The sequence below is a fragment of the Crotalus tigris genome, unplaced genomic scaffold (assembly GCF_016545835.1).
Source record: "Crotalus tigris isolate CLP2741 ecotype Arizona unplaced genomic scaffold, ASM1654583v1 scf7180000017639.5415321, whole genome shotgun sequence".
NCBI lineage: Eukaryota > Metazoa > Chordata > Lepidosauria > Squamata > Viperidae > Crotalus > Crotalus tigris.
The window spans coordinates 1,698,408-1,724,526 of record NW_024096532.1 but is presented as its reverse complement, the minus strand read 5'-3'; the positions used below and the strand labels follow the sequence as shown (position 1 = coordinate 1,724,526).

At 42.0% G+C, this 26,119-nt stretch overlaps 1 protein-coding gene across 1 annotated transcript in view; it reads left to right on the top strand.

Annotated features, from left to right (window-relative positions):
• Positions 1-26,119, top strand: part of GRIN2D (glutamate ionotropic receptor NMDA type subunit 2D) — a 68,158-nt gene that overhangs the window by 17,969 nt on the left and 24,070 nt on the right. Inside the window, exons 3-10 of the mRNA XM_039335077.1 lie at positions 13,190-13,611; positions 14,173-14,765; positions 16,580-16,694; positions 17,405-17,601; positions 18,171-18,324; positions 19,503-19,656; positions 20,450-20,575; positions 20,732-20,961. Of these exons, the coding sequence (XP_039191011.1) occupies positions 13,213-13,611; positions 14,173-14,765; positions 16,580-16,694; positions 17,405-17,601; positions 18,171-18,324; positions 19,503-19,656; positions 20,450-20,575; positions 20,732-20,961 (1,968 nt within the window). The 5' untranslated portion in view covers positions 13,190-13,212. The remainder of the gene's footprint in view (positions 1-13,189; positions 13,612-14,172; positions 14,766-16,579; positions 16,695-17,404; positions 17,602-18,170; positions 18,325-19,502; positions 19,657-20,449; positions 20,576-20,731; positions 20,962-26,119) is intronic.

Genomic DNA, 26,119 nt, shown 5'->3' with positions numbered 1-26,119 from the left:
GGGGTGTCAAACTGCTGGCCTGCGGGCTGGATGCGTCAACAGGAAACCGTGCCCACTCCATTGCCAGCACTGGGGAAAAAGCTCCGATACGTCGCACGACGTCACGTGACGTCACGAGTTTGACATGTCTGCTTTAATTGAAGAATGTATAAAACTACTCCAGAAGCTATAATCCTAATAGTGGGAGAGCCAAGGGGGAAAAAAACCCAATTTATATGTAATTTAATGAAAAGAAAAACATTATTTTACCCATATATTTAATAATTTTATCTATGTAACTCATTGATGGCATTTGCGGGGAGGGAGATTCAAGGACTTGAGAGAAGTGAAAACCTAATTTTTGGATTCTCAGAACTGGCAATCCTCCTTTAATTATTGTTGCTTGGAGTTTGATTTTTGAGTGCAAATGTAACAACTATTTGCAATTTCTTAAAACAATTAGATTGCATGGGGAAATATGTAGCTGGTTTAAAGATTTGCAGGCAAATACTGGGCAAATCCCACTCCTTACTAGCAATGATGATGTTACCTAGTTTGGGTAATGAAAAGTCTGCAAGAAAACAATCAAGTTCAGAGAACACCAGGGACCCCTCATTTCCACCCTGAACTACAAATAGTCTTCTTTATTGAGACAAATACTGTGTTTGCATTCTGAAACACTTCGTAGCATCTTTTTGGAACAGAATCCGAAGACCAGCATAGCCTTAGTAATTGCTGGATAATATAGCACTGATCTTTAAGCTGTGATTCCACCTGGCTGTGGCAGGTGAAGGACTGGGATTTGGATGCTATGCTAGTCTGGGTCTTGACCTCTCTAAATCATTTCCATTTAAGCTGCTGCATGTACTAAGAACTAGTGCCCGAATGTTCTTGTTTTCTTCTTCCTCTTCATCCCCTTTTCTATTTCTGCCATTCATTTATAGGACTTCCTTACTGTACTTGTAATTTATCTGTAGCACTTTAGCCACTTTATGGCTATTAAAACTAATAACATATTCAGTATTGCTTTTGATTTTAGTTCTGTTGATGGAGAGGCATTGCCTCATCAGCATTAACACACATGGTACTGTAAGTCCACCTCAACCATTTTTGAGAACCCATTTGCAATTGCTAATACATATTAACCACAAAATTCCACATATCATCATTATTTTAGCCATTGTCTATCCACTGCAGGATGAAGGCCTCTTCTGCATGTTTCCAACCAATACGGTCCTGAGCTTTCTTTTGCCAATTGGGCCCGCCATACTTGCTGATGTCACCGAACCATCTTGTTTTAGATCTCTTTCTTGGACACTTTTTATTAAGTGGGATCCATTCTATGACTGCCTTGGTCCACCTGCCATCCGCTCTTCTTGCTATATGACCAGCCCATTTCCATTTCAGTTCTTTTACTCTCTTGATGATATTGCATACTTTTGTTTGTATATATAAAAAATAAATATGTAAAATGTAGAATATAAAATTCCACATATATTTTGAACAATAAAGCAGAAATTTCCTACTGTATTTAGGGTGGACCCCATATAAGGCCTTTATCACACAAATTCTTTTTTTATCTATGTATATAGGCCCAGTACCATCTTCCTTCCTTCCTTCCTTCCTTCCTTCCTTCCTTCCTTCCTTCCTTCCTTCCTTTCATCCATCCATCCATCCATCCATCCATCCATCCAATTATTTATTTATTAATTGCACCCCTTGGCTTTCCACTTTGGCTCATATTTACGGTAAGCCATTAACCAAACGCATTGATCCAAAAAGTTAAACACATATTAATTTGTATGAAAATTAATAAAATCACCACACAGAAGTCAGTTAAGAAATACAGGTCTGGCAGAAGAGATGCGTTCAGGGGCCAAAAGCAATTTCCAAGGTTGTTGATAGCAGAAGCATCTTCAAAAGAGTCTCTCCTGATTGCAACAGCTACATAGATCATTAAGGGAAGAGACTTGTTTTGATATTCAGACTCTACATGGTGCAGGGCTTTAAAGGTTAGAACCAATGCCTCAAATTGTGGCTGGTGAGCAGCTGGAAACTAGTGCTAGTCTGTTAGTACAGGTACCAAATCCTTCAGAATGTTGTAGCAGTCAGCAGCAGCCATCAAATCCACCCAGTTTCATTTCTCTTCCGTGCTTTTTCTATTTCATTTGTCCTTCTCCTCCAAATCTTTTCTGGACAAAAGAGTTTCTTGTTGTCTTGGTAATGCTATTTCTCTGAAAACCCCCCCCCCAATTTAGCTATGGTTTAAACCACCACAGTTGGGATTACGCAAAAGGGCAGAATGAGATGAGGGAATAAACTTTATAGTACGGTATAAGGAATTTCTTTTGCTCCCTTTGGCCAAGCTTTTATACTCAATCAGCTTTAGCTGATCAGTTGCATCCTGGTTTGTTTTAAGGCTCTCGTTTCTATTTTGGTTCAGACGGCAAATTCACCGAGAGTTTGATAACTTTGTAAAATGCGATTTTTTTGGTGTGGCCTGGAGCTGTTACTTGGAGACAAGGTATAAATGTCTCAGAGACAAGGTATAAATTTCCCGAGGAGCAACAATATTATTACAGGAGTAGAAATATCTGGTTAGCTGTTGCAGGACTTCTCTCCAAGAAAGCCAAGCTCCCTTTTGCCCACGCATTTATGATGGCACCAGGCCATTGTGTATGCGTGGGCAAAGGGTAGCTTTCATTTCTTGGAGAGGAAGCTTTTCTCTTTCTATAATGCTCAGAATGGCTCAGTGGCATTGAAAAGGATCGCAGACATAAAACAACAATAGAGAGCAAAAACCAGCAGGAAATTCCCGCTTCAGGATCAGGGTGACGGAGAGGCTGGAAGACGCAAATCTGTACCCAGCTTCAGTGTAGGTAGTCCTCAACTTACGACCATAATTCAGCTCCAAATTTCTGTTGCTAAGCGAGACATTGGTTAATTGAATTTTGCCCCATTTTACGACTTTCCTTGCCACAGTTGTTAAGTGAATCACTGCAGTTATTCCGTTAGTAACACAGTTGTTAAGTGAATCTGGCTTCCCCATTTGCTAGTCAGAAGGTCACAAAAGGGGATCACGTGACCCCCTGGACACTGCAACCATCATAAATATGAGTCAGTTGCCAAGCGTCTGAACTTTGATGATGTGACCATGGGGTTGCTGCAAGGGTCGTAAGAGTAGAAAATGGTCAAAGTCATTTTTTTCAGTACCGTTATAACTTTGAATGGTCACTAAATGAATTGTTGTAAATTGAGGATTAGCTGAGTTAAGGAGGATGACAAGGCGTGTGCATGTTTGCAGATTTGCGTGCCTGAGATGGAGTGGGCATGATATGCTAGGCATGTCTCCACACACCTGGTCTTCTCTGGCTAAGGAGGGAAGTTATAGACCAGGCATTTGTGGTTTGGACCTCTCTCTAACTACCACTTCCCTATCCTTTTGTCCTGGCCTGGGTTCCTCCTACCTGGATTCCCTCCAGGACTGAGCAAGCCGTCCTGGTGCCAGTCCATTCCCCAGCTGCTGGTATCGCCATTTCCCAGGTACATCCGAACCTGAAGGAGTGGAGAATGATGAACCCACTCTGTGCCAGGGAGGTGTGTAATACTTATCTTGGCAGCAAGCACCTGTTTGGAATCATGTCAACATTTCTGGTGAATTCAGCAGCGGCTAAAAACCCTGGTGAGACACTTTGCTTTGGGGAATGAATTGATCTCCGCCAGTGTTTTTCAACCTTGGCATCTTGCAGATGTGTGGATTTCAACTTCCAGAACTCCCCATCCAGCCCTCCTGACTGGGGAATTCTGGGAAATGAAGTCCACCCATCTTCAAGTTTCCAAGGCTGAGAAATACTGATCAATTCTCAGAATTGCAGTGAAGGGGAAGGGATATTCCTGAACAGAGTTCTTCATTCATAAGGAAGAAGTCAAACTCATGCTGTTGTCTGCATGTCAACAGTCTCCATCATTAGGTTGTTGCTACATCTTTTATAAAAGGCAAGCCCTGTCTGAATACAGAGAATGCAGTCTTTGGAGGGAGAAAGTCCAGGTGAATTCACCATGGGCCAAGAAGCATTGATTGCAACAGTTGACGACAGAAAATGCTCTATCACAACCAGGCTGAGAATTAAGAACCCAGACAGATGGAGATTGCACCTTCATCCAATTATATTTATCTTTCAGCGCAGATGTTTTCTGATCCCAATCCTTAGAGCTGTCACTTCTTCATGCTGGAAAGGAGTTGCCATACCAAATACAATTTGTTATTGTCGTCAATACGTTCCCACAAATGATCTAAGCCGCTCCCTTCACTACCTGTCATTTAGCATGCAAGTTCAAACATTCTCTTAAAAACAGATTAATGTGCGTTATGGTTACATCCCTAACTAAGGATCATCCAGTTCCACATGACTGGTGATCTGAGCATTGATTTGAGAAGAGGATTAACAGGTGCAACCAGAAACCAATTAAGGGAGGCTTGACAGATTCAAACTGGAGCTGAAAAATCGTAAAGGTATCAAACGATAAAGAGAAAGAAGCCTAAGCAAGAACCAGAGCTAAAGTCAGTTGCGCAGAGCCAGGGAGGCGAGAATGAACAAGACCTTGTTACACATTGCTATGAAGCTGTGGCTTTAGGTCCCCAAAGCAGGATTTTTGTGCTTATGGCAGTGTTTCTTTCCCTTAGCAACTTGAAGACGTGCGGATTGCTGGCTGGGGAATTATGGGAGTTGAAGTCCACACATCTTCAAGTTGCTAAGGTTGAGAAACACTAGCTTCTAGCATTGCAGGAGATAACTGGTCGGTCAATTCACATCCGGAAGTAAATTGAGTTCTTCTGCTGTGTATGAGATCTGCATGGTTAACCTTTTCCATCTGCTGCCAGATCAAGAGATTTGGCAATCATCGGATGCAATTTTGCCCATTTTACTGCAGGGAAATATCAGTTGGCACGGTTGCCGTCAGTGGGGCTTTATCTTGTTGGGTTTTTTTCCCCTACCGCGACCGATTGAATGTGCCAAGTGGCAGTGGACCAGGAGCAAAAAACTCACTCTCACACTGCGGACTGCATCACAATAATACAGTGAGCCAGAGGGCCGGAGCTCATTTGCATATTAGAACAGTCCTGAATTAACATAGTTGGCATAGGATTTCCTTGAATGTGGCAGGTGGTGGCCATATTATTATACATTATAATCCCTGCGGCACTTGGTATGTGTAAAGGATTTTTATAATATCTGTCAGCTCTTCAATTCTCATTGCAACTTTATGGGCAAGGGAGCCAAAATCATTTTTGCTCGTGAAATGAGATACCTTCTTCTATTAGATATTTCATGTGGAAATGATGGATATGCTTGAACATTCACCCCCCCCTTAGAGAAAAAAACCCACCGAAAAGGAAGAATAAAGTATCATATCAGTGTGTGTGTGTGTGTGTGTGTGTATGTGTGTGTATATGTGTATATATATGTGTGTGTATATGTGTATATATATATAGGTCTTTGGTTATTCAGGTTTTCTCCCACGTAAAATTGGAAGTGTCTTGGCGACGTTTCGACGAAGTCTCATTCGTCATCTTCAGGCTGGTCCTTTCAGCTTCGTGCTTCTAGGAGCAACGTGTGATTGTAGCTGTTTCCTCCTTTTAACTGCCAGTGGGGGTATAAACTGATTGGATGAGAGCTTGGCTGTGTTCTGATTGGATGGAGGTGTGTTCTGATTGGTGTGTTCTGATTGGCTGTGTTCTGATTGGATGGAGGTGTGTTCTGTACCCAAAGCCACACCGATGATGAGGCATGACCACAAACCAGAAGCCAGACCACAGCTGCATCATTAGCCACTTTAAACCCCTCCAATCCATAGATGAAGCAAACTGACACCCACCATGAAGATGAGGCACGACCACAAACGCGAAGCCAAAAAATAGCAATGCAGTTCACCATTTTAAATCCCCCTGCAACTCAGACTAATCCGAGCACAACAAAGCCCCCACCCAAACAGAACACTCCCCCAGCCAATCAGAGCACAGCTAACCCCCCAGCCAATCAGAGCACAGCCAAGCTCCTAACCAATCAGAACACATCTCCATCCAATCAGAACACAGCCAAGCTCTCATCCAATCAGTTCATACCCCCACTGGCAGTTAAAAGGAGGAAACAGCTACAATCACACATTGCTCCTAGAAGCACGAAGCTGAAAGCACCAGCCTGAAGATGACGAATGAGACTTCGTCGAAACGTCGCCAAGATACTTCCAATTTTACGTGGGAGAAAACCCGAATAACCAAAGACCTACATACAAACACTCGCAAAAACCTCAGAATATATATATATATATGTAGTTCTGTGATGTGATGTCCAGAGCAGAAGGCTGTGATGTAACATACCTCAGGAGGTTACAACGCTAAAGCTCAGGATGTTACAACACAGCCAACCACTCATGATGTTGCAACACAGAACTCAGGATATCACTACACTAGATCTTAGGATGTCATCACACAGCCCATTACCCAGGTTGTTACAACACAAAAGACTAATGGGCACACAGCCAGCACCTCAGCTACTCAAGATGTTACGAAACAGCCGGACAATCCATAAACAATAACTCCAACACAGCCAGCCAACCCACCTACAGCAACTAAGCCAGCACTCCACATACCCCCACCAATATTTATAGAGAGACGGCAGCTCTGATCACACTTTGCTCGCACAAGCATGAAGCCGAGGACCTCAGCCTGAAGATGACGAGTGGGACCTTGTCGAAACGTCACCAAGATACTCTCAATCTTACACTGGAAAAGATCCGAATACGCCAAGACCTGCATACCTGTACCTGTGAAAATCTATGAAAAAACACACACACACACACACACACACACAAAAAACCCAAACATGACCACCAGGAAAGTTCTAAACTACAAAAGTTTAATACAAATGCCAAGCTTTCATCGGCAACTGAAGACATCATCAGGGCTTAAAATACTGATCAGCGGGAGAGTGCTTTTATAGATTGACCAAGGTCTGCACCTGGCTCTTGGATCTCGTCATCGGGCCTGATTGAATAGGCTGTGTTCCGGTCGCAGTTCTTATATTAGCGGTTGTTCTTTTCCTGCATCTCTTGTCTGTGTGTGTGACATCGTACATTCTCCCTTTGTTGAGTTTAGAATCAGGCAGGTATTTCCCCCCCTTTTTTGTTTGGCCGTGTCTCTTATATCATTCAATTGCGTGTTCCTGTCATCTCTTCCCTTGCCCCTCTCAGATTGTCTAGGTGTAATACATCGCCTTCTTTTTTCTTTTTCCTCACAAATCCCACCCACACAGTCATGATCTCCGTGAGTATTATCCTGACCGATTTTCACCATTCCCCCCTTGTCCTTGGTGTCCTTTGCTTGTACGTTGTTATCTCAAGAGCTGTTTTGTGTTTTCCGTTGGTATGGTTGGACCGGCACTGCAAGGCGGGGTGGGCGGGCCATCACCACCAGATGGGCCGGCGAGGACGTCCTCCCTTCTCCTGAGCGTGATCAGGTAACTATCGTCCTAAATCATCCCCTCTCATCTTCTCCGATCCCCCCATGCGATTGTCTCCGATCCCCCCATTCGCCTGAGCGTGATCAGGTAACTATCATTCTAAATCGTCCCCTCTCATCGTCTCCGATCCCTCCATGCCCCTGTATCTCGGTTTCAATCAGGTCACCTTGAATGTTCTCCGGGCGGCAGCCAGAAACCCCGATCCTCACTGCCCCCCCTCCATTCTTGGCACTCCCTGCTCGTGCGTCATCGTCTCGGTTCTGATTCTGAACTCAGCAAAGGGAGAATGTACGATGTCACACACACAGACAAGAGATGCAAGAAAAGAACAACCGCTAATATAAGAACTGCGACCGGAACACAGCCTATTCAATCAGGCCCGATGACAAGGTCCAAGAGCCGGGTGCAGACCTTGGTCAATCTATAAAAGGACTCTCCACTGACCAGCATTTTAAGCCCTGATGATGTCGGCAGTTGCCGACGAAAGCTTGGCGTTTGTATTAAACTTTTGTAGTTTAGAACTTCCCTGGTGATAACGTTTATTTGGTTTTGAATATGAATACACCCAGGGATCGTATTTTTAATGTTATTATATATATATATATATATATATATATATATATATATATATATATATATATATATATACACGTGTATTCAGGTCTTTTCCCGTTAAGATTGAGAGTATCTTGGCGACGTTTCGACGAGGTCCCACTCTTCACCAAGATACTCTCAATCTTACACGGGAAAAGACCCGAATACACCAAGACCTGCATACCTATACCTGTGAAAATCTACGAAAATAGATAGGTAGGTAGGTAGATAGATAGATAGATAGATAGATAGATAGTCATGTTGTTCCTGTTATTATCAAAATAGGGTTGAAATATACAGTTTGTGAATTCAGATTCATCTATGTGGCAACTGATTTCTTTCAAAATCAGTTGATAAAAAAATATGCATTTTACTTTTATCTATGCTATAAAAAGAAAAAGTTATCAGAAGTTTTCCTTCTAGCCCAATCCATATTTTTAGCTTCCTGATAATTTGAAAAACTCTTATTTTTCTAATTGTTGTGGTTAGAAGGTCCTCAAATCTGAACAATCCACAAATGCAGCTAGTCCACGACTTACGACTACAATTGAGCCCAAAATGTATGTCTCTAAGTGAGACATTTGTTAAGTGAATTTTGTCCCATTTTACAACATTTCTTCCCACAGTTTTTAAGTGAATCACTGCAGTTGTTAAGTTAGTAAATGGTTGTTAAGGGAATCTGGCTTCCCCATTGACTTTGCTTGTCAGAAGGTTGCGAAAGGGGATCACGTGACCCCGGGACACTGCGACCGTCATAAATATGAGTCAGTTGCCAAGCGTCTGAATTTTAATCACGTGACCATGGGGATGCTGCAACAGTCGTAAGTGTGAAAAATGGTCATAAGTCACTTTTTTCAGTGCTGTTGTAACTTTGAACGATCACTAAATGAAATGTTGTAAGTCGAGGACTACCTGTACGTTGAATGAGTGCTCTTGTTCCATAATTAAAGGACTTCTGAAGAAAGAAAGAAACCGTAGGTACTAGTAAATTCTTTAAACCACACGTAAGAGAATACATGTTTTTCCCAATGCTGATTTTTCTTCCATCAGGGGTGTGTGGAAATAAACTGTATTGCTTTATTTTGAGAGTTATTGTCAGAGGTTTTTGTATTCTTAGGAGCACCCTAAAAATACTTCATGTAATTTATGAAGCAGACTTGGAAGATGCTTCTCCATTGTCTATAAAGTGTTTGTACTAATGATCAATTGGGTTTGGCAGATTGCTTTGAGGCAAATGAAAGATTCAATGTAACTACAAGTTAAACCATTCTGTTAATATTCTTTCTCTCTCTCTCTCTCTCTCTCTCTCTCTCTTTCTCTCCCTCCCTCCCTCCCTCTCTCTCTCACACACACACAGATAGGGAGGGAGGGAGGGAGGGAGGGAGGGAGAGAGAATTGATTCAGTTCTTGTAGGCTGCATGTTTGGGTGTGTGTGTGTGCCTGTTTGTGTCCTGCGTATGTCCTGCGTACAAACTAGTTCACTTTTGGTGAATGTGGGTGAAATGTCAGGAGGAAAGGAAATAAGCAGCAGCTTAAGGTTACTGATATCTCAGAATGACTCTTTGTGGAGAGCTGTGTGGGTAAATGGCCACATAGATAGTCTGTTTCAGGGTAAAAGTGGTAATAAAAATTAGTGAAGGCAACCTAGGATTCTTTGTAACATTTTACCTTGTGGTAAGAATTTCCCTTGTGAAGAACAGGTTTTCGATGGGCACACAGAGATAGCGACAGGTGGTTAATTATAGCTTTAAAACTGTCCAGCTGCCAGTTGTCTAACATACCAGGAGACTCTCTTGGCTGTGTAGCACCTGAATGGTAAGGACTGAGTATCTATAGGATAAAACTGGGGGTCAAGGATGTGTGTGTTTAGCCTCTGCCTTTAATTTGCAGGTTTCTGCTGACCTTTTTTCCTTAGCTGAGATGAAAATAATCCCAGTTAGATACTTGCAATTTGTAGGCACAAAAGGGTAAATCCTCACTCCCTTCCTAGGACATCAGGGAGTTTAAGGATTGGTTCACACACACAGATGCGCACGCGCACACACACACACACACACAAAAAAAAACATCCTTCCTGCCATACATAACCTTCCTGCCTCATTTCTTAGTAAATCAGTAGCTTCCACTAGTAATTCAAGAGTTTGGATGATAAAGCATTATAAAAAAAACCCCCACAATAATTAGACGTGGTTTCTGCATAGTTTATATTAGAGAAAAACTTTATGAACAGAAAGATTATACACTGCAAAGTTTCCTGGATTGTGTTTCCAAATAAATGGGAATTTCATCTTTGAAGGGCTTCTTGTCTCATATATTAAAACATGCCCTGCCTATAAATAGTAAGTATTTATTGATATCTTTTCTCTTGACGACAAAAAGTAGAGTCTCCCATCATTTCCCCCCCTAATCATCTTGTGAAGTAGCTCAGGTTAAGACCGAGTGACCCAACATCAGCCAGACGAGATCCATGACCAAATTTGGTGGAGTGTTAGGTAGGAACGATGGCAGGAACAAAAATGCACGTTTGAAATCCAGAGATGAGGCTTTCATTTTGTGGGACTTGGCCCTCTGCTTCTGAAGTAGCATTTCACAATGTCTGAGCGTCCATTTTTATGCAGTGAAAGAAATTATATTATGTGCAGATAATCCTTGACTTACAACCATTTGTTTAGTGACTGTTCAAAGTTACAGTGGCACTGAAAAAAGAGTTCAGTGGTCTCGCACTAACAACCAGTCCTTTTTTTTGTTATAGAATGCACTGGAACGGAGTTCCAGCACATTTTTTTGATGGAGTTTCCAAGTTTTAAAAGTAACTTTTGAAAATTTGATGGTTGGGTCCACATGGACTTGAATTGCCCCGTCGAGTGTAGCAAGTCATTAAATCATTAAAATGGTGCATGCGGGCTGCTTGTGTGTCGAGTCCGATGCATGCGTACTTCGTCTGCGCCGGTTGTGATGGCGCTGCTCGGCTTGTGATTGGTTGTGTGGTCGCATGCTGAGTGCTTACTGCAGGCGGCGACCGTTAGGTTTCGTTACACAACTGAGATGCCTGAGTATGTGTACACTGATTGACTACGTGCCAAAGGTAAATAATTTCTTTATTTTCTTTATTTTGGTGAATTGAAAATCTTTTTTAAATTTTTAGTGTAAAAGTGTGATCCCAAATTTAAAAATGAAAAAAAAAATACTAGTTACTTCTCAACCATCGGTCCTGCTAAGAACTGAATATATAATTTTTTTAAATAAAAGATTAATAATATGTGAGTTCCAGCACCTTTTTTCTTACAAAAAAAAAGCACTGCTTGCAACCATCACAGCATCCCTATGGTCGGTCACCTGATCAAAATTTGGATGCTTGGCAACTTGCATGTATCCACAATTGTTGCAAGCATCCCAGGGACACGTGATCGCCATTTGTAACCTTCCCAAGCAAAGACAGTGGGCGAAACCAGATTCCCTTGGCAACCACATGATTCCCTTAATAGCCATGGTAAAAAAAGTTCATAAATTTGGGTGTGACTCACTTAACTTCCGGTGCCAATTGTGGTCATAAATCAAGGATTACCTGTACATAACCACAGCTAAGTGGTTATCAGTCCTATCTCATTTGAATCAATTCCATTGAGCTACACTCAGTCTATGTTATGGTCAGTGCTTTTTTTGTAAAAAAAAAAAAAAAAAAGGTGCCGGAACTCACACACGTCATACAACCTGCCTTGCCTACCCTACAACGTTCCATCCAAAAAGGGTGCCGGAACTCCGTTCTGGGCGTTCTATGACAAAAAAAAAAAAAAAGCCCTGATTACGGTTAGCTTGATTTTCTTTAATTGGCCTAATCCCTGGCTTAATCTTCTTCTTCGGAATAGTACAAATGTAGCGAAGGACTGACAACTGACATTCAGACTCTGAATTAGGTTCAATAGATTTGGGTGAAGTGCTGATTTTTAGTTGGAAATGATGGGATTTCAGCCATATACAGGTTGTCCTTAACTTACAACCATTCATTTATTGACTGTTCAAAGTTACAGCAGCACTTAATGACTGTTTTTCACAGGACTGTTGCAGCATCCCCATGGTCATTTAATCAGAATTCGGATGCTTTGCAACTGGCGTGGTTTTGTGATGGTTGCAGTGTCCCAGGATCATGCAACCCCCCTTTTGCAGTGTTTCTCAACCTTGACAATTTTAAGGCATGTGGACTTCAACTCCCAGAATTCCACAGCCAGCATTGCTGGCTGTGGAATTCTGGGAGTTGAAGTCCACATGCCTTAAAATTGTCAAGGTTGAGAAACACTGCCCTTTTGCGATCTTCTGACCAGCAAAGTCAATGGGGAAGCCAGATTCACTTATCAACCATTTTACTAACATAAGAGCTGCAGTGATTTGCTTAACAAATGTGGCAGGAAGGTTGTAAAGTGGGGCAAAACTTACTGTCTTGTTTAGCAGCAGAAATGTTGGGCTCAACTGTGGTCATAAGTTGAGGACTACCTGTACATCTATAGGACTGGAGTTCAGAAGGACTGACCTTTCAGGGAAGAGAAATTGGGAAATGTACAGTTTGGGAGAAAGAGTTATGTCATTTCATATGATCAACGGATTCTCTTTTTTACCTTCCCAACCCTGAGCTGGTCCGTGTAGCAGGGGAAGGAGAATGATATAAAGTGGAGGTGGGGAATGATGGCCCTTTTATGACTTGTGGACTTCAGCTCCCAGAATTCCTGAGTCACCCATAGGAGTTGAAGTCCACAAATCATAAAGGAACCATGGTTCCCCACCTCTGATATAAAGCAGGGGTCTTCAAACTTGGCCCTTTTATGACTTGTGGACTTCAACTCCCAGAATTCCTCAGTCAGGGATGCTGGCTGAGGAATTCTGGGAGTTGAAGTCCACAAGTCATAAAAGAGCCAAGGTTGAAGACCCCTGATATAAAGGAACTGGGCACCATCAAGAGCTGCCTTGGGAGAGAAAGTCTAGACTAGCCCAAACACCAAGCCAAATTCTTTCCATTTGAGCTCTGAGGTCACAATCGGCCTCCTGTCCTCTTTGATCTTCTGCTTCTAATTCCCTAGTCTCTTTCTTCTTCCAACCTTCTACAGGGGGAACTTAGAGGTCCTGCGAGATGAGCCTGCCCCCGGGCACCCCCGCTGCTAGGATGCTCTTTGTTATGGCTCTGGCCTGTGCCAGCCCTTTCCTGGACCTACGGCGACGAACCATCAACATTCCCATTATTTTCAGTGGCTCAACCTATACACCAGAAAGTGCCCGGTTCTCACTTGAGGATTTTCGCAATTTTTCCATGGAGATCAACACCATCCCTGTCGTTCTGAATGACACCAATCCTCGTAGCCTAATTGTACGGCTCTGTGATGTCCTCTCCTCCTTGCATATCCATGGAGTCGTTTTTGAGGATGATACGCGAACGGAGGACGTTGCCCAGATCCTGGACTTCATCTCAGCACAGACCTCAGTTCCAATCATTGGCATCAATGGAGGATCAGCCATTGTTCTTACTCCCAAGGTAACATAACTTCCTGTGCTTATTCTGCTACCTGAACATACATGGAAGCTTGGTCACTTAATAGAAATCGGCAAACAATTCGGAAAAAGGGCCCTTAGGAGATCATTTAAATGCTAGATGTACAGAAATGTGTATACGTGGGGGAGGGGATTTGGTAGGGATTAAGAAATACTAGCAGAGTTGAAAAGATCAATATTACCGAGGTATAATATAATTATACTTTATCTTCATTTTCAGTTACGGATAGGAGCTAATAGTTCTAACAAGATGATCTAATTCTGTTCATAAAGTCTTTGGGAATTATTTTTGTGAAAGACAGTTTGCTGGGAAGGGCTGGGTTAAAAGCAGAATTTAAAACTGACCTTTTATCTCCTCAGCTGAAAACATTTGGAAATTTGTGTGCTTTATTTGAATCTGGATGGAAAACAAGGGGAAAATTCATTTTAAGATTGAATTACCTTGTGATAAAGTGGGCAGCCAATAGATTTTACAATTAAATACATGTGTAAAACTGTTTCTGCTTTTCAGCCTGATCACTTTTGTCCTTTCTAAAATCCCTAGGAGAAAGGATCAACATTCCTGCAGCTTGGTTCCTCCACCAAACAACAGTTGCAGGTGATGTTTGAGGTCCTGGAACAATATGACTGGACAGCATTTGCTGTCATTACTACCCTGTTTCCTGGCTATGAAGATTTTGTAGATTACATTGAGGTCCTGACTGACAGCAGCTTCATTGGTTGGGAACGCCGCAGCACTGTGACCCTTAACCTTACCGATGACCCAGATGGAGCCCGCCTGAAACGCCAGCTCCGAGAAATAAATGCCCGTATTTGCCTTCTCTACTGTTCCCGTGAAGAAGCCGAAAGCATCTTCCGTGCCGCTCGTGAAGTCAAACTTACTGGTCCTGGGTATATTTGGTTCATGGCAGGCGCCAACTTTGGTAGAACTGCCTATCTGCCTGAGGAACTGCCCGAGGGTCTGTTCATGGTGCTTTCAGCAGGATGGAAAGACGATCTTTACCACAGAGTACAAAACGGTGTGGCCATAATTGCCAAAGGGGCTGAAGCCCTCTTCCAAGTCTACGGCTCAATTCCAAAATTCAACAGCGACTGCCGGGCACCCAATCTCACCCAGTTCAACGAGAATCTACATCGGTTAGCAGGGAAAGAGGCTGGGGAGGGCATTTTAGGGGGGAGGGTAGTATCCTGACCCAGAATTAAGATGCGTTGTAAACCCGGGTCAGATAGATAAACTCAATAGAAATGATTGCAAAACAGACATATATTTATTCAGAGAATTACTTGCATTTTATGATGGTTGCTTCTGGATATTACACGTCCATTCATTCCATAGGTGAGAAAATAATGCTACCTCCATACCAGCTTGTAGCTTGGAATGAAGTCAATTGAGATGTCCGAATGGCTTCATGCTTCTCTCAGACAAAGAACATTCCCCTCTGGCTCGTGTCCAGGAAATCCTCCAATGCCTTTTAGAAACTCCTCCCACTGACCTACTAACATGATATAGCTGACTAGCTAAACTACATTACCCAAAAGCCATCTCTTAAGGAGATAGCACTTAACCCAATAAATGCCAGATTCTAACATATTGATACATACTCTAGTCAGGTTTACCATGGTCCAGAACAGGTAGTACAATCAAAAGGAATCTACTATTCCCTTTCACGAAAAACTCTGACTTATTCCCACCCTGTGCCTTTTTCTCCACTTTCATTCTTTTCTTGATTTGCACATCATCCACCCATTTAATTCCACAATCTAACGCCTCCCAGATGTGTTGGATACAGCTTTCACCTTTCCCAGCTGGCATCAGATTGTGTTGTATCCAAGACAATTGGAGAAGGCTCATCTTAAGCAATAAAAAATCTTGCATCATGTATACATTTACAAATGGCATAAGACTGAATGGACCACAGTTGTATCTAACCACCTGGAGTCCAACTCTATTCCTCTGTTATGTCTTTGAGCATAGTCATACTATACTTCCTCCTTGGCACTGCAAAATACAGCTTGGAACTCCATAATGGTGTTCCAAGCTGTATTTTTATCTTCAGATCCAACAGCTCTGATAATCCTCCTTGTAGTCTCCAGAATAAGGGATGCCGAAGTGGCTTGGTTGCTTAATTACAAGTTTCCTTTTATTTATCAGTTTCAATCCCATTCATGGAAGCAGCTAGTCAGTGTCAGTTCTGCCATTCTAATTTAAGGTAGAGCACAGGATAAGGACAGGACCACCTTTCTTCTTCTCTGGTTTGATTTGCTCCTCTGGGCCTTCTTTATTTCACATTATTTTTACTTGGAAGTTATTCAAATGAAGGAGAAATGCAGTACTGGAGAAAAGACAAGGAGAATATTGAAGCCAGACCCATGCCAGTTCATGTTTTCCCCATTGGCCAATAATAAGGGGATAGATGTAAAACCTGGACAAGAAGACAACTCATGTGGTCAATAATGAGTGACACATACACAAATCATGACTGCTACATGGAACAGATGTAAGGAAGGCAGATGTAAGGGATTAGCAATGGGCACACCAAGTTGAATGCTGACATTCTTTTGTATTGTTTCTAAAGTGGGTAGAGAATATCCTAATTTATTAGTGAGAAAAGTTGCTTGGATTTAGCTGAGGGGGCCCCAAAGTCAGCTAGCTTTTCTGCAGCGGTCAAGGAATACGGTAGCTCTGTTTTTTTCTCTCTCTGCAATTTTACCTGTTCCCCACCACGTCATGCTCACAAACTGAATTCCGCACACATGTCATCCATCTCTACTCAGAACTGGCTTTTTCCCCTTAGTTTCTTTTAGAAGCCTAGTCCACATCTTCCCAAGTACTCTGTCTCAGACTTTGGATAAAAGTCTTTGGTGTCAGGCATGAGGACAGGAAAGAAAGTAGGGGTTAAAGACACAGATTGGGGTTGTCCAAAGAGCTTCCCTTCTGCCTTTTCACACAGATATTTCATGAATGTCACTTGGGGTGACAAGGACTTCTCCTTTAATGAGGACGGCTACCTGATCAATCCATCTTTGGCTGTAATCTCACTTAGCAAACATCGGACTTGGGAAGAGGTGAGTTTAAGGAGGGGGGGTAGGGGTGGAAGGAGCTGTAGGTTGACAAGAAAGATAATTGGAGGACAGGAAGGTTTAGAGAAGGCCTAATATGGAGTGAAGGTGACTTTGAGGAAAACATGGTACGTGTGAATTTGGAGTTGGGGCATGTTTCTGGAAGTTTCTGAGAATTAGAAACAGAGAGTCTTCCGGTCTCCATTCTGTCTCTGTCATTCACATCCGAGTTCCCTACAGATAAAAGAGACTAAAGAATTTTTAATTACTCACACAAACAAACTAAATCAAACCAAATTTTATAACCACTATGTGGCTTCTGGCCAGCAGAGGAATGTAGCAGACTAATGTATACAGTCCTGACTCCAACTTTGGAAACTGCTGAGGCTGGACACTGAGCCAAGCTAAGCTGCTGAATGATGCCAGAGGACATGTCTCCTGTCTACCCAATATTTTTATCTCTGTCCTAGTTGGATGTTCCCAAAGGACGTTAGTTGAAGGATGAGTGTGATTTTAAGGGAATGGGGTTGATGGGAAAATTCAAAACGTAATATAAGAAGCTGAATTTGGGAGCTCTTTTTTTTTAAAGAAATGTCTACTTTGATGGATTGAAACAATTCTTGTATATTAAATGAATTTGGCATCCCTTTAAGGGTCTGGCAGGAATATGAAGATTGGGGATGTGTCTAATCTCTTCTCTTTGCCTTGGGAGGCAGGTGGGAAGGTGGGAGCGACGGATCCTGAGTATGTCACGCTATAGGAAATTCCTACAACCCGTGGATGACAACAAGCACTTGATGGTGGCAACTTTGGAGGAGAGGCCCTTTGTAATTGTGGATGACATTGATCCTGCCACCAAGACTTGTATCCGTGACTCGGTGCCCTGCCATCACCCTCTCAACCATACTGACAGGTATTTTTAATATGCTTGAGGAGGGTTCTTATAAGCATGGCAGATTATTCTTAAACTTGAATCCTGTTCTTCCTGAAAAATATCAGAGGGCCTCATGGGACTTATATATACTTAATTCCAGCTAGATCCTACTTTTTTCCCAAGAAGCTTGGAGGGGTACAGATTGTTCTCTTTCATAGCTCCATATTGCTTATCAGTTTTATTTATTAATTTATATCCCACTTTATTATTTTTTTATAAGTAATTCTAGGCAGTGAACATACTAATACTCTTTCCTCCACCTATATTCCTCAGAACAACAACTTGTGAGGTGGGTTGGACTGAGAAAGAGTGACTGGCCCAAAGTCACCCTGTCAGCTTTCATGCCTAAGGTGGGATTAGAACTCACAGTCTACTGATGATTGGCCCAAAGTTACTCAGGTAGCTTCCCCAAAATCCCAGCCAATGAAATTTATGACTGGCTGAGGAATTGGGTTCCTCCCTAACCACTATGCCATGCTCGTTCTTAATTACTTTCCGCGATGTTCCTAAATTACTCGCTGAGTTCCTTTTCCCTTTCCTGTTCACAGCAATCAGTTAAAGAAGAGATGTTGTAAGGGGTTTTGCATTGACATCCTGAAGCGTTTGGCGAAAACTCTGGGATTCACCTATGACCTCTACCTTGTCACCAATGGCAAACATGGAAAAAAAGTCAATGGCATGTGGAATGGCATGATTGGAGAGGTAATTGGGGAACTAGGGGCTTCAATTTCCGCACAAAATCTTAGAAATGCAGGTTACTCCTATTCCTGTTGTCAACTTATCCCAAACACTAGCTATTCTTGTTCTTCTTGACTCTTACGTTCTTCTCTATGGTAGCCCTCCAGTTGCAACCATTTGTTTAGCATCCATTCAAAGTTAAAATGACACTGAAAAAGGTAATTTACATTCCTACTTGCACTTATAACAATCACAGCATTCTCCACAGTCTCATGATTAAAAATGGGGCAACCGGCATATATTTAATGTGGCTGCAACATCCTGGAGTCATATGATCGCCATTTGCAACCTCCTCAGCCAGCTTCCAACCAACAAAGTCAATGGGGGAAGCTGGATTTGCTTCACAACCACATAATTCACTTAACAATTGCAGTGGTCTTGTCAAGGTTCCGACTGACGAACCCAACCAAGTAAACATCTTTGAAGCTTGTCGAACTCTTAATGTAAAACTTTATTGAGTACATCATTTCGGCACACATGCAAGCAAAAGCAGCTCTGGCAAAACCCCACCAGATCCCATGTAGTAAAAGTATAGAATTCCCCCTCTTTCTTCTTTGTCAGATCACGTTGCCCAATTGGGAGGAAAAATATTGTTATGAGAAAGTGTCTCTGGGGCTGGCCAGACACCTGGTGAATGGTCCTTTGTTCTCACTGTCTGCTTTCTTGATGTTTTGAAGTCTGCATTACGATCACTTTCCCTCCCCTAAGTTCATTGGCAAGCTGAGAAGCAATAATTGTCAGACCAGCAAAAACATGCTTCGAGCTTGACAGATTTGCTTTATAACCATGGCAAAAAAAAAAGGATGTAAAATTGGGTGTGACCCATTTAAGCATCTTGCTTAGCAACAGAAATTCTGATCACAATTGTGGTCATAATTCAAGGACTATCTGTAGGCCTTCCTGGATATTGTATGGAAGAAAGGGACTATAACAATTCACTGACAGTGACTGCTCATCTAATCTTCATTACAGCTTATGGGAAAGCTGCCCCTGTCACCTTAAAACTATATATCCCTGTTTTTTATATTATGCCTTTAGACAGTATTAATCTTTTCACCTGGGTCACAAATCTCAGGATGTTTATTTGTCTCCTGCCTCAGAAAAACCAGCCCACTCTCTCCTCCTGTCTGTTTCTCCATCAGGTGTTTTACAAGCGAGCTGACATGGCAATTGGATCCCTGACCATCAATGCAGAAAGAGCCGAAGTCATAGATTTCTCTGTGCCCTTCGTCGAGACAGGCATCAGTGTCATGGTGTCCCGCAGCAATGGAACTGTTTCACCTTCTGCCTTCCTAGGTGAATGCTCAGGCCGAGATTTGAGCAAAGGAAAAAGCATTGGGGATGGTGATGCTGATGGGACAAAGAGCTTGCAGGTCACTCTTATTCCAAAACATTGCATTAGAAATCAGATGCAAGACCCTTAAACTTCCCCATAGTATCATCCACTCATTCCAGAACAAGGGTTTAGTTAGTCTCAGGGAAAGCACTAGAGGCAAGACAAGAAACAATGGATGGAAAGTGATCAAGGAGAGAAGCAACCTGGAATTAAGGAGAAACTTTCTAATAGTGAGGACAATTAACCAGTGGAACAGCTTGCCTTCAGAAGTTGTGGGTGCTTCACCGCTGGAGGTTTTTAAGAAGAGACTGGTCAGCCACCTGTCTGAAATGGTATAGGGTCTTCTGCTTGAGCAGGGGATTGGGCTAGAAGACCTCCAAGGTCCTTTCCAGCTCTATTCTGATTGATTAAATAACAGAATAACAAACTTGGAAAGGACCTTGGAGGTCATCTAGTCCAACCCCCTGCTCAGGCAGGAAACCCTACACCATTTCAGACAAATCGTTGTCCAATCTCTTCTGAAAAACCTCCAATGTTGGAGCACCCACAATTTCTGGAGGTTGTTCTAACTAGTGAGCTTATGTCTTGAATGTTTTGTTACCGCTTTTAATGTGGTATCAGTAATATGACTTGGAGGCTGGAAAATGAAGAGGTGGGACGAGCATTTTAATTCATGAAGGAGAGAGGGGTTCTTTTCTTTCTTTTTTTGGTCTGTGTGTCAGATGGGCACCCACCCCATTTCTCTTTCCACAGAGCCTTACAGCCCTGCTGTTTGGGTGATGATGTTTGTCATGTGCCTGACGGTCGTTGCAGTGACTGTCTTTATCTTTGAATATTTCAGCCCAGTGGGCTACAACCGCAGCCTCAGCAACAGCAAACGTGAGTATACCACTGCTTCAGAGAGAGAGGGAGTGAGCGGAAATTTGGGCTCCCTCTGGAAGTCAAGCAATGCATCTTACTGGTCTTCAAGCCTTCTCAGTTCAGGCTAGTTTTTGAAAGTTGTTTTCTCCTCCCATTCCCCCATCTGCTTTCTAGGCACTGGAGGCTCCAAGTTCACGATTGGAAAATCAATCTGGTTGCTTTGGGCATTGGTATTTAATAATTCTGTGCCTGTGGAGAACCCCAAAGGGACTACTAGCAAGATCATGGTGCTGATCTGGGCATTCTTTGCTGTAATCTTCCTTGCCAGCTATACAGCCAACCTGGCTGCCTTTATGATCCAGGAGGAGTATGTTGACACGGTGTCTGGGCTGAGTGACCAGAAGGTGAGAAGAAGGGAATGTGTAATGGGGTTCATGAGGAAAAAAGTTCAGACCAACTCATCTGTTTGGCCTTCCATCCCCAGACAGATTTATAGACACAGTTGCACTGATTCCATTTCACATTCCTCATTTCTTGTGCTTTCCCCCTCTCTTTCATCTTTAAAACAGTTTTGCTTTCGTTAAAATAAAACAAGACACTAGGTAACGAAACTTCACCTTCACTAAGGTTAAATGGATTGATAACTCTGCTATTTTTTAAACTGAGATGTAAATGAAGGTTCTAGTGACAGAAAACTCCTTGTCAAGTCCATTGCTCTGATATTTGACTAACTTAAACATCAGGGAGAGGTATGCTACTGGTACAGTTTAAGATTAAGAGTAGGGTTGCATCTTTGTTTTTCCTTCACTTTCCATTTCCATCTAGCATTTCCTGAAGAAACCAAGATTTATTTTACATAGTCTGCTTGCATTGTCTTAGATCTGAGCTCTGTGAATTGTCTTGCAAAGCAGCTTGTCTTGCAAGATAACCTTCCTTTGATTGAGCCATTCAGACTTTGCAAGGGTTATTTTAAATAGTGTTTAGAAGATGTACCTGGCTGTGGTCAGGCCAGCTCAGCAAAGGGAAAACTTGCTCTGTATTCTAAAGAGTGGCTCAGGAAATGTCAGTCAAAGAGAAGATGAAATTATCCAGAATAAGAAAAGAAGGCGAGGACCTATAAAGATTTTTTTCCCACTGCAAAAGGCCAGAAAGTTATGAAGTCTATGATTGCTGGAGAACTATTTGTAAAGACCTTGATGAAATTAAATTTCAGACTTCCTATATAGAAAGCAAATGTGTTCGTCGTATTATAGTTTGCACCACCCGGCATGTGCTTCCCTTGAATTTGATAATCTTTCCTTTGGAGAATCAGAACAAGCCCTGATGGCATGGCTATCAGAAGAGCTACCAACTCTACATCTGCCACAAATCCAACATGGTTTTGTATTTTTTAAAATAGAAATCCTCCTAGCTGACCCATAAAAAGGCATCTCAGTAGCCAATGCAGGTAGTCCTCGGTTAACAACAACAATTGGGACCAGCTAAGTCATGCGGTCATAAAGCACAATGACACATTTTGTGACCATGTTGTCTAGCGATGGCAATTTCAACACTTCTTGGTGTTGTTTAGCAACTCCTATGCCATCATTAAGTGAAGAAGTCACATGATCACTATTTGTGACGTCCTGTAAGAAACCAACAAAGACTTTCAAATGGCAGCTAGGTGACCATTGTAGGGATGTTATATCAGTTGAAACATCTAGGACTGATTATAAGTATCACTCATTCAAATGCAAGTTAGAATGGCCATTGAACAAGTGGTTCTTAAGTGAGGACCATTTGCTCTTAATTTCAAACATAGAGGTTATATGTTTTATATGATTATATTATATGATCATATGAGAGAGAGAGGGAGGGAGAGAGAGAGAGAGAGAGAGATTACATGGACATAATAATAAGTATTAAATCTGTATGTAGCTTGATTGCAATGAAACTAGTTGGCTCACAATAATAAAAGAATTTACATAAAAGATAAAAAAATGGCAAGACTGAGAGACTGGATGGAAGGAGTCTTGTACCCCATGTTTGTGTATTAAGGTGTAAATTATCTAAATCAGTGTGTTTCTCAACCTGATGCCTTCAAATGCTTTGGACTTCAACTCCCATCCTTCCTTCTAGCATGGAATCTGAATTCCAATACCTTTGGAGATACAAGTTACAGGAGATGGACAAGCTGTTGGACTCATCTGTCACATTTAGTAGCTCCACAGGGCCCTCCACCAGAAGCCTTGTTGGTACCCAGCATGTATTGGATGTATTTATAAACCAGGACGTGGCTGATTATCGCCTGGCAATTAGCCCCTGACGAACAACCACAGCTGTGGGAAGGAGGGGGCCACGCAAATCGGACCAGCTGTGGCATGGCAGCCCCGTTCCCATTGAATCTCTTTCGTTAAGAGCTAACAAGCCGGGGTGTAATTAATAGGCATAATTAATGTCCAACAAGAAACAATCTCAGATAAATATTAAACAGCTCAGTTTAACACAGTCACACTGGATGGGGAGGGAGGGAAAGTTGGTAATTGGAAGTAGAGAAAGGAAAGTTTTGCAAAATGTACTTGAAATGGGCATTTCTGGATAGATTTCATACTCTGAATTAAGCCACACAGAGCGGGTGGCTTTCTGCCTTGGCAGGCGTATCTGGGACTGCAGATTTAGTGGTGTAAAATTCCACAGCGGAGGTCTGTTAATGTCTTACAACACTACAGTGAGGAATCTTTCAGTAGCAGTTAGAAACAAACAGATAAAAATGGAGATGCTAACTTTGAAAGAGCAGCATTGCTCTTCTGGAGCTTGCTGTGGTGAAAGGCACCGGTTTTCGTTCTTTCGTAGCCATGAGCAACCTGAGGTCTCCATCTTCTGGCCTCATTTCAAAGCCCCCTGAAGCCTTCTGCTCAGAGTACGATCAAGAGAAATGTGCTCCTCTCCAGAGGTGAAAGGCAGAGGTGGCTAGGACAATAAAAGAGGGGGGGAGGGAAATTCTTGCTTTTCCCCTCCCTTTGGCTCCAGCCCAGCTATTTGCTGGTCTGTGACCCTCCCTCATGTGGCTGTTGAAGGATAAAACTTCTCCAGCATTGCTGCCTGTTAAAACAGAAACCTTGCCTTTGTTTTTCTGTCAAAGTTGTGCAGTCCATAAAACCTAACAAGCCAGTTCATCTTGAAGGTATCACAAGCCTCTTCATGTTCTTAATCACAAACCTTTCTCCATCTCTGCATCCTCAGATGCAGGAAACACTGGAAGTTTTTAAGAAGAAACTGGACAGCCATTTGTCCAAAATGGTATAGGGTTACCTACCTGAGCAGCGGGTTGGACTTGATGACCTCCAAGGTCCCTTCCAACTTTATTATTATTATTATGGATCATTGCACAGTCAGCCAGATGTTCAGACTGGATTTGGCATGTTGTCTATCTATCGAGTCCTTACCCAGGACCTGGGATAGGCAGATGTGGATGTTTGATGGTATTACAGATATCGTCGCAGGATGGAAGCAGTTCCTAGTAAGGCCGCCTTTTGCAATTGACTAACAGCAAATTTGTCAATGCCAATGGTGTTCAAGTGGTGCTCCAGTTGTTTTGGGATTGCACCCAAGGAGCCTATCCCTATTGGTACTACCCTTGCTTGCTTTTGCCACAGTCTTTCTATTTCTATTTGTAGGTCTTTATATTTTGTTATCTTCTCCAGTTCTTTCTCGTCTATTCTGCTGACTCCAGGCACTGCCACATCCACTATCCAGACTTTTTTGTCTTTCTTATCGACAATTGTTAAGTCTGGGGTGTTATGTTGCAGGTGCTTGTCTGTTTGAATTCTGATGATGATGATGATTATCTTCTCCTGCTATATATTCTTAGCCACCTCCATTGGTCCTTGCTCTGTTCCCCCCCCCTTCCTTGATTATATCCACAGTTCTGTCAAACTGCAGATAATCTGCGCCTATCGCCTTATTCCTTTCCAGCTTTCTCTGGAGGCTCTTTTCTCTCTAATGCAAGCTGGCTCAGGAATTCTGGGAATTGAAGTCCACAAGTCATAAAAGGGCCATGGTTCCCCACACCTACTCTAATAGCTCCTCAGCCATTTGCCACCGAATAGCTTTTATCCATCATCCTCATTTAGAAGAATCAATCCCTTTGGTGTGCTGACACTCTGACTTTTGTCCCTGACTAGGGATGGGTTTCAAATTGGTAGTTTCCTGCTGATCTGTGCCATGCTGAGGAAGGGTCCAAGGGCCCCCAGAACAGCATTCTATTACAGGCAACCAATTTGATGAGGCTTGAAACGTGACAAGGATGTTTTTTTTCCTACAGCTTTCTGAAGAACAAACAGGCTGTCCCTGCCCTTGATCCTTCTAAATATGTCCCGGTCTATTTCCGAATTGTTGATCTCTGTGCACCTCTCTGTCAACAATCATTTTCTGACAACTGAATCCTTTTGTATCTAGAATTATTTTTTCATGGTGTCCATCTATTTCCAAAGCCATTGGAGGCCTCACTTCCACCCATTGGCCCGTTTCCTGCTTGCACTTAGCCTTCTAAATAATTTGCCCTCCTTTTCTTTTGCATAAAAGACAAAGTTAACTGTTCACCCCAGAGTTTAAATCTATATACATATAAATAGCTTGAGTTTAAATCCATGCATACATACATCTTGAGTTTAAATATATGTATGCATGTATCTTGAGTTTAAATGCATGTATGTTTAAATGTATGTATGCATGTATCTTGTTTAATGTATGTTGAATTTAAATCTATGTAGTATATATGTATGTATCTTTATGTATGTACAGTGTGCATATATGCATGTATCTTGAGTTTAAATGTATGCATGCATGTATGTTGAGTTTAAATGTATGTGTGTATGGTTATGTATGTATCTTGAGTTTAAATGCATATATATCCATGTATATATGTGGAGAGAGAGAGAATCAGCCTTGAAAAGCTTTACCTAAATTTTGTGTAGCCTCAAACTATCTCTGGAATTCAGGATCTCTCTAGGCTTTTTTAGATACCACTTTCATAAGTGTTCTTAACTTTTAAACACCTAGACTGTAAACCTGGTAATTGATTACAACCTGTAGAGTTAATAACCAGTTGTGCTGCATGAAACTGATGTGGAGACTCATTATGAAATACAAGGCAGATTCAAAAAATAATATTTAGAGCAGTGAAATGCAATCAACAGTGTTTATTTTTCTTTCTTCCTGACTGTTACTATGTGACTTGCGCTTGCACATACCGTACACGGCTGTGTTTTTTGCTAAGGGCATACAGAAGCTTATTTGGCCTCACATCCTTGATTCTGAAAACCTCTTTCCCAAAGCTGTTTTTAATTACAAAATGATACTGAAGTTCAGTTATATCTGCTTATATGTGACAAGTGAGGAGCCCCTGAGATATGCTTTCAAGAAATACTAACATCGTTCACCTAGATAGCTGGCAGCACTTTGATTGCCAGAAAAATTAAATAAAAGGAGACACTTTTATTTAATTACATTCTTTCTAACCCTCAAAGTCCTTTTGTTAGAATAAAATACAAAGAGTAGAAAGATAAATTAGATCAATATATA